Genomic DNA, 15,644 nt, shown 5'->3' on the forward strand with positions numbered 1-15,644 from the left:
GGTTGGCGATAGGGCCTTTCTGTTGTGAGTTTGCATGTTCTCCCCGTGTCTCCTTCCTTGGGCATAGACCCCACACAAAAATAATTATGCAGTAGTCCTGGTTTCTATACCACCTCCCCCTAGCCAGCCGGGTGCTCCCCAATGTCCCCTGGCGCGGCAGGGGGAAAGCGGAAACCAGGACTACAGGTTAGGTAGTCACCGGGTGAGAAAAATGGGTTTATAAAAAAAATAAGAGTTTAAAAACTAGACTGCACTCTGTCGAGGTGCCAACTTGCTCCTTGTACACTCATGGCCATGTATGGCCTAATTGTGCGCCAGCAGAGCACACCTTGTTGTTATTTATATTAGGGGAACAATATTAAGGCTCAGCAGTAAATTAAATGCCACTTTAAACATATATTTGAGGTCAAGGTCATACCTGTTACCCCACTTTCAGCACATCCCAAATACCGCACATGTCAGAGGATGGCTGGGTTCAATGTCGCTATGTGGCTCTTAAGCTGGAGCAGTTATAGTGCTTATTATTGATTGCCATTGCCCCATCATGGCAATTAGCATTTTCCCTGCCTGCAGCAGGCCATTAATTCCATTCCCAGTTGGTGCCTGTGTTGGTGTGCAGCACGCGTATTTATTTAACAAAACCGCCCAAAAGAACATGCTGACACACACGCGCACGCACGCACGCACACAAACTGCTGTTGCCAATGTTGCCTTATTATGTATGCTATGTACTATGTTATGTATATGTATATACTATGTATGCGGTGAAAAGGAGTTTTATGCTACAAGTGACATTTCTGATCCTTAACTGCATTATGAGATCATATATTGAAACTGACAGGGATTTCAATACAATCGTGTTTTGGGAATAATTTTACATGTACGGGAAGATTCTTCACGTCATTTTCCCGAAAATTAACATTTTGGAGGTTTCGGCCCGACAGCAGAGATATGCTGTATTACTACCACACGCAAGGCCAGGTATATTCAGGTTTGCCACTAACATTTCTCAAAACCTCAGCTACTGGCCATTAGCCAGACTATCTCACCGTTAGAAAATGAATTGTACCCAGTTAAAAACATCTCATAAAATGCTTTATACTCAAGAATAAAAGCAGTCAGTTGAGCTGACACGGACAGTAGAGCAGTAATTACTTTTGGGCAAATAGTCTCTATGGTACACTACAGTAATTAACCGACTAATTATAAGTCATATATTCCTCAACTAGGGATCATAAATTAAATCTTCCCCATTCACAGAGAACGACTCTGTCAGGAGTGCAATTTTGGCAAGACCCATTGATCAGAATTGTAGTCATTTTTTAATCTCTTATGCCATGTAGCACTTTGAGATGAAAATGCAACGTTTCGCTGGCACTGACCTTCATCGGGTCATCGGGATACAAGTGTAAAAGTGAAGACTGTGTGTGGGATTTCTCTCCTTTTCCCCTGTCTCATGCACTGACTGCCTGCTCCTATGCACCTGTCCTTTTAAAGTTAACTAGGCATGACACAATATACATTTGATCAATAACTTTACCTAACTACCTTGATATTTAAACTTCTCCACAGCGTTGATCCATCCATACCTCCATCTGGCCCGGTGCCATCGATCAATTCCTCGCAACATCCAAAAAAAGGGGGAGAATTTCCAAATCAAAGAACGTCGCCATGGCAACGCCCCTGCCAGTTTCCACCAATCAATGGTGTCCCTGAGGTTGCGATGATGTGCTGAGGGAAAGGCCGGCGTCCTACATAAAGCGCGTGGGACAGGGAGTCGGGCACCAAACGCAACCCGACAAAAGAAGGCGGCAGCAAGGAGGACGGAGCACTCCAATACCAGGAACCGAGGAAACAGGACACGGCTAGAAGAGAAGCGGGCAATAGATGACAAGGCATGGCGCGCTCATGTGAACAAGGAGGCTCTCCCTGGGTCTATGCCGGCACCCTGATTCTCATTTCACTCTACTTCCACTCTGTAGCAGTTGGAGGAGGTAAGATGCTGCATCAAAAAAGATCAGTATGTGTCCGTCTCAGGGATTCGATCTTGTCCCTCCTATAGCCCTCTTTTCATGGTGTCTTCCATTGCGAGAAGAGCTGTATTGTTCTATTTCAGTCCAGCTTCCCCCATACTGTCAGTGGGCAGTAGGGCACACAGCATGAGTGCTGAGCCAGCCTCAGGGCGAGGGGGTGGGGGTGAGGGGGAGTGCATCCTACTGTATCTACTCTATTTTATCCTGTCCTCGTCTGTCTCTACTGTATTTTCTGTGAGCCACTTCTGTGATACTGCACAGCACAGTGGTAGATGAATGCTAAGGTTTCCTCCTCTAAGTCAGTGGTTCTCAACCTTTTCAGGCCGCGACCCCCAAAATAATCATATTTTAACAAGGGACCCAGACGAGCACTAAGAGTTGAGGCATTACATTTTGTATAACACGGTTCTATTGTGAAAATAGCCGATCTACATGCTCACAGAGCAAGTAGATCGTCTATTTTCACAATTTCTGCCTCTAATATCAAACTATTTGGCCAATGTTTATTTCGTCATTTTTGTCATTTAAAAAGTCCTTAAATTGTCACTTTATAAATGTGCAGATACCCTCTATACACTTAAACTTTATGTTGGTTTGTTTACTGTTGAGAGAGAAAACAATGTTGCACATTAAGTTAATCATCTGGGGACCCACCAAAATAAGTTGGGGACCCCCCTGGGGGTCCCGACCCACAGGTTGAGAAGTCCATCAAACGTGTTGAGCCGAGGATGTAAAGAGTCAAGACCACGTACAAGTTTTCATAGACATAGATCAGATCATAGACATTATTTCCTTTGGAATACTAGGTCTGACTAGTGCTATAATATTAAGGTGACCGAGTACAATTTGTTTAATTTTAATGTTTACCCTGATCTGACTGAGACACTTCATCATTATTCATGTCCCTGCATTTCTATTTCATGGGGTCTGGGGGGAAATTGCAATTTGGAGCATATAGACTGATAGGTTCACCTTTTCCGTAAGAATGATTGTGAACACTGAACATGTTTGCAATGGCTGAACCATAAAACTTGAATGTCAAAGTCATTTGTCATTGCCCACCCCCAAAGCTCAGCTGGCTCATGGTGCCCCGGCTTTACTAATTGGACAAAGGTTACTTTGAAGTGAAGCATCTTGATGGTGGTTGGAGATATAAGGACTGGGATGCAGCGCAGGGAGTCAGCAGTGCTCCCCCTGTGTCTCATTATACCCCCGCCAACAGTCCAATAAGGCTGCTGATGGCTGTGGCAGCACAGGATGGAGGAAGCGGCTTGTCATGATGGCTCTTTCATGTGTGATACTCCAGTATCGCTGCCACATGTACTCATGCTCAACAGCATCAAGAGAGGCAGCCGCTTGCACTGTCGTTGCAAAACCTGGAACATTTTTGAAGCACCTGACACCTAGCATCTAATGCTTTCAGAGCTGGTACCCGTCATTTTGTTCTGTTTAGACACGGGAGATAGATGCAGTAGTTAAAATACAGATGCAGAAGTACTTAAAAATGTAAAATACATCACAACAATGAATATCAATAATGAACAGTATTCACACTCTAATAATAGCCTGCACTAGTGCACTATGTAGGACAACAAAAAATAAGAATAAGAATACATACAATAATCATGTGGCTACAGTACACCACTCTCTGCTTAGACCAAGCAACCAGTATACAACATAATTATTCACCCTATACAATAGCCTGCATGTGTAGCAAAAAAGGACAGTCTCAGTGTCATTACAGTCTCTGTTCCTATGCTATGGAGACTCAAGTTCAACAATATGTTTTTTGGTTTTAGTCAATTCCTAAGACAATAATTTGATTACAATGAATGTGTCCCCATTGATTCCGGATGGGGACCCAAAGTTTACTATAATCGATTTTTTTGTCTGAGGAATGCGACAAATACAAAAACTATATATATATATATATTATTAACTAAAGTCTCCACAAGGTGAGTAATCAATACAAAGAAAGTCATTTTGGGGGTGAACTATTCCTTTAAGCAAAACAAATCAGTTTTACTCTGATGTAGGGTCACATTTTAGCTACCCTAACCCAGTGGTTCGCAAACATTAAAGGCTCAAGACCCTAGAAGAGAAATTGGACGTTTGCCCAGGAAAAAACAGCAGATCTATTTTCAATCAGCTATTTTCACTACCTCTTAAAAAAATGTTTTCTAATTTATGGAATTTCTTAGATTTTTCATTTATTTATTAATCAAATTACTTTTTTATTCATGAAAACCATAGCTTTTTGAAGAAAAAAACAAGTTTGAAAAATATTTTGAAAGAATTAATAACTGTAAGGGAACAAAATTAAGGGACCCATTAAAATGGGTGTGCGATCCACAAACGGGTCCTACTCTTGCTGATGTCAATCTGGATTGTCTAATAAAATATTCAATCAAAGATTGAAACCCAGAAACTGGGTTTGTGGTATTTGAAGGACAGCGAGTCTCAAGAGTGACTGGGTTAACAGCCTGTAATAAATAATGGATGATTATGGTACATTTTTTGTAATTAATTTTCGGTGCCATAAGTAGAACAGAATATCAAGCTGCAATGATTTAAGACACATATGCAAGTTAATGAGTTTTATTAAAGCACAAAATGTCAAATAAGCCAAAGGCCTCAATATACAGTAAGCACATGTGAAGCACAGGTGAATTAACCAACATGGGTTTAAGTAGTTAATTCACCAAATATCTTTTCTGAAAATAGGCGATCTACAAGCGCTTTGTTTGCATGTTGTGATCTTGTAGATCAGCTATTCATTTTTCTCAGAATGTTCGCCTATTATGACATGCCCAGGGGGACGTGGTTAAAATTGACTTGATACAAAGTTCCCAAACAGCAAATTTCTAGTGGTTTCTAATTCTATACTCAAACATTTTAAAAAGAAGGCAGATTCACACCTCAAAGGTTAGTGACGGACTGACGGTGCGTAGGACAATCAGGAAGGTCCAAAATGTTCAGAAACAGATCTTTGATCAAACACAAAATTGACGTTTTTTTGGGAGGAAAAAACAAAATACTGGCAAACATGTGATCTTGATGCTGTTGTGCGTTGTTGGCTTGCACTCTCTTCCACAGCTGCTCTGAAACAGGAGGCGGTGTTGGAGAACAGCGCTATGGTGATCAACCACTCCATGGCCTTGGTACAGCGCATGGAGACCCTGCTGACCCTGGGAAATGGTAGCGACGTCACCATCCGGATACAGACCGTCAGCACGGACGAGGTGAAGGTGATCCAGGCCCACACCTTGGTGCTCAGCCTGCAGAGCGACGTGTTCGAGGAGCTGCTGCTCAGCCGCAACGGCAGTGCCCTGGCTCTGAGAGAGACCGCGGACTGTGCCGCCGTCTTTGACAAGTTTGTAAGGTGTGAACAGCAGGAAGCAGTCTGGCCGGTTCCTGGCATAAGCAACATAAGCGGCCGCTCAGGGCCACAACCAATAAGGGGGCCACATCACAGGAAGAAGATATTTTTTAAACATAGGGTTACATTATGTCATGTATCCCCTATCCAAAAACTAGCGTTATTATTTTAAATATGCGCTCCCCTTCCTCCTTCCTCATAATCCCAAACTTCACTCTAGGCCTGGCTGCCTGTACTTGATTCATGAGCAAGTCAATATGCCTCCAAAAAGAACATTTCGATCTGGTGCTACAGATTATTTTAGGTGGCCCCTCACTAACGGATGCGCGCGTACGCACGCATCCGTTAGTGAGGGGCCACCTAAAATAATCTTGCATAGGGCCACTAGAGTCCTAGAACCTGCACTGAGTCTGTCAGTCAGGCTGGTGAACAAGACAGTGATTGAATACTTTATTAGTCACAATGAACAACATCACATGTACAGTAGTCACATTTAAGATGCATCACGGAACAATGCAGTTAGAACATCCTTCCCAACAGGAACATCCCGAATAAGGCCTTTTACAGCTTTTTTATGTCGGAAGTCCTTGGCACTCGTCAAACATAGCAACAATAACATAACAATCGAGAAAAAGGGGGGGGGTCTCACTTCTTGCCTGTCTTATGGGAGAAGTGATGACTATCTTTGCCTCTGGTCACCTGAAAGGTGAATTTCCAGGGCCGTTTTGACCACTACATACGCCCACACATGCAGGCATGCACACACGTCTCTGGACGTCTGAACGGTCCTGCAGGGAAGGTTAAGTTGCCTGGAGACGACTTAGGCACTCCATGTGTTAGGGGAGTTCCGGCAGCTCAAACAGCGAGCGATTGGATTTATTGCTAAATCGCTTATTTGCATCGCTCCACAATTCCTAATAATGGTGGAAATGTTTCCAAAAAGTTTCATGTCTGTGCCACTCCTGCAAAGAGGTAAACTCAATAGAAACCATCTCCGCTCAGACCTAACTCGGTATAAAGTGAAAAAATAATGTCGCCTCTACCACTTTTCCCCTTTAGCATGTGCTCTCCAGAAACATGTGTCTCTAAATCAATAGATTACACCCACATTCAGTGACTCACACACATCAAGTCTAAATCTGACTAAATCTTCTTGGAGTGACTCAGATTTTGGGAGAAAAATCCAACAGCTGAATATATCACACCCCATAGATATTGCGCTTGTGTTTTGTGACCATCTGTGACCGTTCCGGCCTTTTGCTCCCTGCAGGTATCTGTACTGCGGTGACATCTCAGTGCGGCTGGATCAGGCCATTCCTCTGCACAAGCTGGCCACCAAGTACCACGTGTGGGGCTTGCAGCAGGGTCTGACCCAGTACATGACACAGCATCTGTCAAGCGACTCTCCCACGGGCCACGTGGTCTGCTGGTACCAGTACGCTGTGCAAATCGGGGACTTGTCGCTCCGGGACAACTGCCTGCAGTACCTGTCCTGGAACCTGTCCTCTGTGCTGCAGAGTGCAGAGTGGGGCTCCATCAGCGAAGACCTGGTACTGTCCCTGCTGCAGCGCTCCGACCTCATTCTGCAGAGCGAGCTGGAGCTCTACGAGGCCCTGGAGGCCTGGATCGGCCAGAATCAGCCTAATAGCGCGACCGTGGAGAGCGCTCTGAGGGCCATCCGCTACGGCATGATCCCTCCCCAGGACCTCTTCCGTCTGCAGAAGCAGTCGGGTCTCATGGTGAAGTACTACGAGTCTGTCCGGGATCTCCTCTATCTGGCGTTCCAGTTCCACTCCGCCTCGCCCATCCAGCTGGCCAAGTACTTTGACGTCAACTGCAGCATCTTCACCCCGCGTAACTACCTGTCGTCTTCCTGGGGCTCTCCCTGGATCATCAACAATCCCACCCGCGACGACCGCAGCTTCAGCTTCCAGACACAGCTGGGGCCCAGCGGCGCTGACACCACCAAGAGGGTGACATGGAACGCCCTCTTCTCCCCCCGCTGGCTTCCTCTCAGCGTCAGATCCACCTACACTGAGGTGGGGGCCATGCTGCCCACCCGCACGGATGGTGGCCGCCCTCGTATCATTGTGACTCCTGCCACTTCCAGTCCAGAGTTTGCCGGCGTGAGTTTCCAGAAGACAGTGCTGGTGATGGCAAGACAGCAGGGAAAAGTGGTGGTGCGCCATGTGTACAACTTCCACCAGAGCACAGAGGAGGCCGGGGATTTCCTTGTAGAGGCTGACCTGCAAAAACGCTCATCAGAGTACCTCATTGATAGCTCCCTCTATCTACATATTGTAGTAAAACCCCTCTATCATACCCTTATTGTTGCCAGGAAATGAGGGTAGAAAATCTATGTCTATACCCTACTCTCCGCCGTCCACCCTCCACTTGCCCAGCAGTCACAGTCACACAATGCAGACCACACTCACACCACAACTCCTGATTCTTGGCAAGACCGACATTTAATTAATCTGCGGTGCATCCGGCTTGGCCAGACGCTCCCAACAAACACAATTGGCCGTGTTTGCAGGTGGGAAGCCGGGGCGGGGAGGGAGGTCTCTCCACTGTGAGGGGAGGGCTGACTCTCTCTACACGTTGTTAGAGCGCCTGTCAGTGGGGAGGGGAACCGAGAGGAATAGCGGGTTCCTCCATAACGTGTTACGCCCTCCCGGTGAAACTCCTCACCGGGTGAAAAGCAACTTCTAGCGACTTCATGTGTATCATAAGGCAGGGGTCTTCAACAGGGGGTCCGGGACCCCTAGGGGGTCCTCAGAGTTACTATAGGAGGTTCTCCAAAACTTTGAGTGATTGAAATTTTTTTCTCCTTTTTTTATATTAACCACTTGAACCACCTAACCCTTATGTCCATATTATGAGAACTTTAGCCACAAATAGCAGATCTACAAGCTCACAAGGCCTCGCAGCGCGAGGCGTTGTAGGTTTGGTGTATTGGGGGGAAAAGAGCAGACTAAGTTCAGAGTGAAAGGTCAAGTGTATTAAATATTGACGGTTCAAGTGGTTAAATATCTGAAAACACAAATTGACATGAATCCAAAATAAACTTATGATGGCATTGGTGCTGTCAAACAATGAAACTATATGGAATCTATGAGAAGTTTGTGGGGGTCCCTGCATCATCTCTCTCTCAACTAAGGGGTCCTTGGCCTGAAAACATTGAAGACCCTTGTCATAAGGGGTACATGGTTGTCTACACCCTCCCATATATGACCATGGCCAACTACATGTTAGGAATTGGCATGACTAAATTGGTAGAAACAGGTAAAAATAGATTAAAAAGATGTAGAGTGTGGATGACATGTTTGCAATAGTTTTTGTCTTCCAGCAATTTAACAAGGAGGTACCTACTGTATACCTTGTTCCAAAATTGTACTTGCTGACAGCAATTCATGGACTAGGAAGTGAGTTTCAGATTACTCAGTGGATTTCTCAGAAAATACTATACCAATCGTATGTTTTTTTTCCTTCTCTCCACAATCTCTTTTCTTGGTTGATTGTGATTAATTAATTAGTAGGTCCATCTTACAATCAATGTTGTGACAAGTTTGCGTATGTGAAGTTTTGCTTTTCAATCAAAGCAATCGGTAATCGGTTTCATTATAATAATTTCTGTATATTATGGCACAATGGCATCCACATAGGTTTGTAGTTTATAGGTCAAAAAGGTGTTCAGCCTCTGTTTGCATTCTACAACATGTTGAAGAAGCCTACAATCCCATTGTCATTGTTCCTTTGAATTCTATACATTTTTCAATTGCACTGATGCATTAGCAATTTATTTTGTTTTGTGCTATCCTCATATTTTCTGTATTGTTCCTAGAAATGCAATAAAATAAATAAAACAGAATTAATTATTGTTTGTGAATTAGACAAAAATCATTGTGATTTCACCACAATAATAACAAATATAGGCCTACAGTATGCATATGAAGGATTTAACACAGTTCTAGCTGCTGCATAATGCAGGGCATTATCCATGGCATTATCTGTGTCATTTGAAACTTACAGTAACATTTATTATATAAAGATGGCTCTGGGGTGTACAGGCATCTATAGGCCATACGCACCAGTTCCTGGTAAAGTAAGATTTTAGGGGTGGATTGGCCACATTCATATAACCTACATGACAGGAACAATGACTGAGCCGAATTTATTATTTTGTATTCATTGTTTTAACCACATGAATCCCAGTGTTCTTATTGCTATAACATTTTAGATAATATTATTATATTCTGGGGGAAACATTAGCCAAAAATGGTAGATCTGCAACTTGCAAGCTCACATTGTGTCGCATTGGGAACTTGTAGATTGAGTATTTTTGGTGAGGAAATTGGGTGCAGAGGTAAAACATCTAGAGGGTTTAAATGGTTAAAAGCCAAAAAACAAGTCACAATTTCAGCATAGGCTTACTTGTCCAGAGGTGCAAAGTAACTAAGCACTTACTTTACTCAAGGTACTGTATGTGTACAATTTCAAGGTATAGGCCTACCTTTATTTTACTTGAGTGCTTTGTGAGCTTGTAGATCTGCTATTTTTGAAACAGATGGACAACATTAACGTTTACATTTGTCAAAACTAAAGAGAGAAACCCCGCACTTGGTGGGGGAGTGAAATTGGACATTAATGACTATAATGAGTAGCTTTTAATGTGATAATTCATGCCAGTACTTTTACTTTTAAAGGACTTTTACTTGTAACAGAGTATTTCTACATTATTGAGTAGGCCTACTTTTTCAACCACTGATGTTTTGTTCAACGTGTAGGTCATGGCAGTGAGTGCAGGCCTTTTAGCAGGTAGGCTGCATGGGATGGGGGGATGTGACACTGTGTATACTTATGTGCGAAAAGGGGGCGTATCGTCGTGAATGTTCATGTTGGTGGTGTTGGTGGTGGTGATGATAACAAGGCTGGTGGTGATAATTAATAATAAATTATGGATCTCTAAATCCATAGTTAAAATAAGACAAAGAGCCAAAGGACTATATTTCTTTAGATTGCTGTATTCTTGAGAGAGCAGACAAAGAAGACAAAACAGTGCGCATATCATCCTAGTGGTATGCTCGATAATCTCTCCCCACCCTAACGGCAGGACAGAGGATTCTCTCTCTCCTCCCAGATGGAGGAGAACAGTATATAAAGAGTACAGTTTATGACAGTAAGAAGTCGTGGAACTTATTGATTCATTCCCATATCATAACAAGGAAGTAACAGGAAGAAAGTGACACGTAGTGTTGGTAATTTTCCACCACTCGTGACTTATATCAGACAGAGGAAGACAGTGAGTCTGGTGACATACAGTATAAACCAAAACATGATTCTATTCAGGGCATTCAAAGTTATTATGACCTTTAATCAGTTTGCCTGAACCTACAGTATGCAACCAAAATGTGGTCTCTTATACTGTGAGTTCAGTTCATAATAATATCTTATATGGTCATATGAGCTTCATACACCAATAACATAATTATGTATCATAATTTATCCTAACAATCTATCCTTTTAATTTTTGTATGAGGTTCATATGACCTCCATATTAAACATTTTATCAGGGTAATAATAATAATAATATGAAGACTTTAATAATATTTAGAAATTCAAATTTTCAAAAGAGAACTGTAATAAATCCTTAAAGTTAAAGAAACTTGACACCAAATAAAAATATTTCATCGTTTTTTACAGATGAAATGAAGACAGAATTAAAATTGAATAAACAGATAAAAATAAAGAATGAAAAATGAAAACCTGTAATAAAAGATGAATTAAAAAAAAGTCCATAAGTCCAGTGATCGGATGACGATGATGACGATGATGATGATGATGATGATGATGATGATGATGATGATGATGTTGACGTTGACGTTGGGGCAGTGGAGAGACGGCGTGGAGGAGGACGCAGGAGCTGTGGGTTCTTCTGGGTCTCTTTCTCAGGTGTTTCCTACGGGGGACGAAACCTGGCCAGTTTACTGTTTCCAAAACAATTTAGTTCATCATGATAGTGTTTGTACTACACATGGCATCAACAACAGTGCAACAGAATTCTCACCGACAAGGCACGATTTTTACATCGTGCCGATTGCGGTTGATTGGCTCGTGCACTGGTCTGGCCGGGCCTCAGGTCGTGGTTCGTCTGCACCCCATCTCAGTCGTGGTTGTCTTCAGTTGACCCGATTCCTCCTTCCCCACACTGCGGTCCTCCTCTCTCACCGTCAGCCCATGTAAACAGAAATATTTCAAATTAAGTTTCAAATAAATCTTAAATCAATGAAAAACCAAATTAAATAAATTAAAATCAAATCAAAATTTAAATATATTAAACAATTAAAATATATTAAACACTCCCCTTCTTGTTACAACTTATAGTTGTGACATAAAAGTTAAATAAAATAATTTAAATTGTTTAAATCGATGAAAATGGCTTTAATTCATGCACTACAGTACAGTACAGTGGGCACAGGGGGACAGCTGCACAGTGTCAGTACAGTGTCAGTCATAAGTAATACGCCTCAGGGGCGAGAAGCGACCTTGTGTCCTTCTCAACAATGGGGTCTAATTTGGTTGTTATGGTAACCGGGGACGTGACGTTCCCAACCAAGGGATTGTGGGTAATGGAGTTTTAACAGTAAATGTATTCATAACAAGACAGGATAGAACCAAAACAAAATACCATAGACAGAAAACAATTAGAATGTTGACGAAAAATAGGAGAAAGGAACGTCTAAACAGAGACATGTTCCCAAAACAATTCTCTCACACACAGACCATCTGACCTTGAAGGCTCCAGGTGGTTTCTCACATACACGGTGACACACACGCACACACACAAGTGCACGCACGCACGCACTCTCATACCGGGTCAGAGACACAGAGTTTGGGGGGGGGGGGGGGGGGTTGACAAGATGAGGGAGGGGGGGGCGGCATGCCCGCACACTCTCTCAGAACACCACTCACACGCACTTCCCCAAAATTTGTGCACACCCTCACACATACAGTAGCCTACGGCAAACTCATTCTCACAGAATCCATTCATCACATAAATGAAATTATTGTATAATACACAGCCAGAAGCCTCTAGCAGTTTTTAAATCTTAACGTTACAACAGTTTAAATGAATTTAGGCATCAATAATTTGAGTTAGTTATTCTTAGTCTTAAATCTTAACTTTAATTTCTCAGAGACATTTTAAAACGTCTTAAAAGTACTTAATATTACAGAAAACAGAACTGGTCAGTAACATAGTCAAAGATAAAAATATTGTTTCTCAATTTCCAATGGCTTGGCGCAAAGCCATGAAACTGAGAGACCCAAATAAACACAGTATTTATCGGTACATAAACAGATAACAAATAATGACAAAACACTCCGCAAATTGATCTAACAGACACTGACTCGCGGAGGACAAAAACATCAAGCTGATTTAAAAAACGCACGCTTGGAACAATTAAACTATAACCAACAGGCAGACTAACAGCACACGCCCTAGGTTAAAGCCAAACAAATAATGACAACAAGTTGAACAACAACTTGTGGAAGACGACGACCGTACCGAAAAAGTTAAAGTCTGAAAATCAGTATTGTCTCTGCCTCATCACAATGAGAGAGCGAGAGCACGAACCAGAAATAGTTAAAAATAGATTAAAGGTGTTGTACATACACCCTGAAACAAAGATGAAACAAAGAGTTTTACGACCATCTGTATCTAGTAGATAAGGGTTAATTTACGACGCGTGTCAAACCAAAACATTATTAGGAGCGGACTCCTCCAACGGAGAGAGAACATAATTCACAAATCATATCAATTATCATTACATTAACATCGTTAATTCAAAATTCAACAGACACGACACGTTACGGGGACTAAGTAAATATGTACTTATCTTAATCATCTTAGGAATTTGCCAGGCGCAGAGATCCAGGCGCAGACAGGACCGGGGGAGTATCCAACCTCTTGTGTCCGATGGTCCAACACGGTCCGCTGCTCCCGGATGTCCACGCAGGTTCCACATTAATCCAAAACTCAGATAACACTGTTGTCCAAATAAAAACCTTTGTCTGAAAATACAGAAATGTAGGATTCCAGCTTTGGCTGGTTCTTTTAAAGCGTGTCGGAGCGCTTTGGCCAGCCCTGGTGAGAGAAGGACCGTACCGGTCCTCAAGTCCCCCCCTGGCTGGTCAAACCCACCGCAGCTTTTCCAGTCGAGAAGGACCACTTAATAATAAATTATGGATCTCTAAATCCATAGTTAAAATAAGACAAAGAGCCAAAGGACTATATTTCTTTAGATTGCTGTATTCTTGAGAGAGCAGACAAAGAAGACAAAACAGTGCGCATATCATCCTAGTGGTATGCTCGATAATCTCTCCCCACCCTAACGGCAGGACAGAGGATTCTCTCTCTCCTCCCAGATGGAGGAGAACAGTATATAAAGAGTACAGTTTATGACAGTAAGAAGTCGTGGAACTTATTGATTCGTTCCCATATCATAACAAGGAAGTAACAGGAAGAAAGTGACACGTAGTGTTGGTAATTTTCCACCACTCGTGACTTATATCAGACAGAGGAAGACAGTGAGTCTGGTGACATACAGTATAAACCAAAACATGATTCTATTCAGGGCATTCAAAGTTATTATGACCTTTAATCAGTTTGCCTGAACCTACAGTATGCAACCAAAATGTGGTCTCTTATACTGTGAGTTCAGTTCATAATAATATCTTATATGGTCATATGAGCTTCATACACCAATAACATAATTATGTATCATAATTTATCCTAACAATAATAAATAAGGATTTATTTTGTTGCTTTTTATTTCGTGGCTCGTGAACGTTAAAACAAAATCCGTCCCGTTTTCATCATTAGGTTTCCCCCCCTGTTGCATGAGACTGGTTGCTGCGGCAGGCCCTGCACCGTGCACCCTGTTGAGAGAGAGACATTTAATTTAATTTTAACACACACGATCCTGTCCAACAAACGCAACGCTGATGGCGGATTTGTTCACGTCCAGTATGTGCGTCCCAAAGAATGGATTTCCCGTAAAAAGTAAGCTGTTGTGTTACTGTTTTAACAGCAGTATTTGTATTTCTGTTTAATATATTTGTAGGCCTAAATCTACTTTGTTGCAGCGAAAATAACCAACCAAACCAGTCCATTTATATAACATTTGCGATCATTTATACAATTCAGCTGTGTTTGCTCGTGTCATCATGATGAGGTCATAAATCAGCCATGCCCAAATATAGATTTTACGGGTTTACATGCTTACTCAGTTATTCGTTATGTGAAAGTCCTATGACGTCTATGATATCTGACATCATCATACATACATTCCCTTTTATGCCCATAAATGGAGATCCCCTCTGTAGAACCAGCCACTGACATCACTGTAATGTCAGGGGAACCAAATCCCTTTTATGCCCATATATGGAGATCCCTGTGATGCCAGGGGAACCAAATCCCTTTTATGCCCATATATGGAGATATGGAGATCCCCGTGTTGCCAGGGTAACCAAATCCATTTTATGCCCATATATGGAGATCCCTGTGATGCCAGGGGAACCAAATCCCTTTTACGCCCATATATGGAGATCCCTTATGTCATCAATATTAAGCCCATATCTGTGAATATCTTTGGGTACCAGATGTCTCCATATATGGTTAAATGGTCCGATATACATCACTGGCCAGAAGACCAAGAAATGGTGCAACCTCGCCCTTTGCTTTTCTCCCTATAGGCATCTTACTGGTAGGTAGTTTAATGAGGAATGCAGAATGGTGGTAGGTAGGTAGTTATGGCCTTTGATGTAAGATTTTCACTTTCTAGGATAACTATATTTGCTATTCCCAGATGATGCCCTTTTAGGGTACCCCTCATGCCCATATATGGAGATCCCCAGGCTTTACTAATTAACATAAGTTTTATGCCCATATATGGAGATCAGTGTCCCAATGTCATCAGATATATGGGCATAAATGGACACAGGCAAACTAGATGGGCTGTATGGATATCCAGATGTGTGATGTAAGTGTTTTATTCCAAATGTGGCACCCCACAGACATATTTCCAGAAACAAAATCCCTTTCATGCCCATATATGGAGATTTCTGATGTCATCAATCCCAGGCCCTGTAAAAAACATGGTTGCTATGGTATGAGCAACTTATGTCTCCATATATGGAGATTCAACTTCAATGAGTAACCATGGCAAACT

General features: G+C 42.4%; 1 protein-coding gene across 1 annotated transcript; it reads left to right on the top strand.

The window, feature by feature from the left end:
* Positions 1–1,897: 1,897 nt before the first annotated feature.
* On the top strand, positions 1,898–7,757 carry btbd17b (BTB (POZ) domain containing 17b; the record flags this gene model as incomplete). Its single annotated transcript, XM_080724129.1, has 3 exons — positions 1,898–1,994; positions 5,130–5,415; positions 6,683–7,757. The coding sequence occupies 3 exons, from the start codon at positions 1,898–1,900 to the stop codon at positions 7,755–7,757; spliced, it is 1,458 nt and encodes a 485-aa protein (XP_080580255.1).
* Positions 7,758–15,644: the final 7,887 nt, after the last annotated feature.

The sequence above is a fragment of the Nannobrachium achirus genome, assembly GCF_963921795.1.
Source record: "Nannobrachium achirus genome assembly, chromosome: 4".
NCBI classification, from domain to species: Eukaryota; Metazoa; Chordata; class Actinopteri; order Myctophiformes; family Myctophidae; genus Nannobrachium; species Nannobrachium achirus.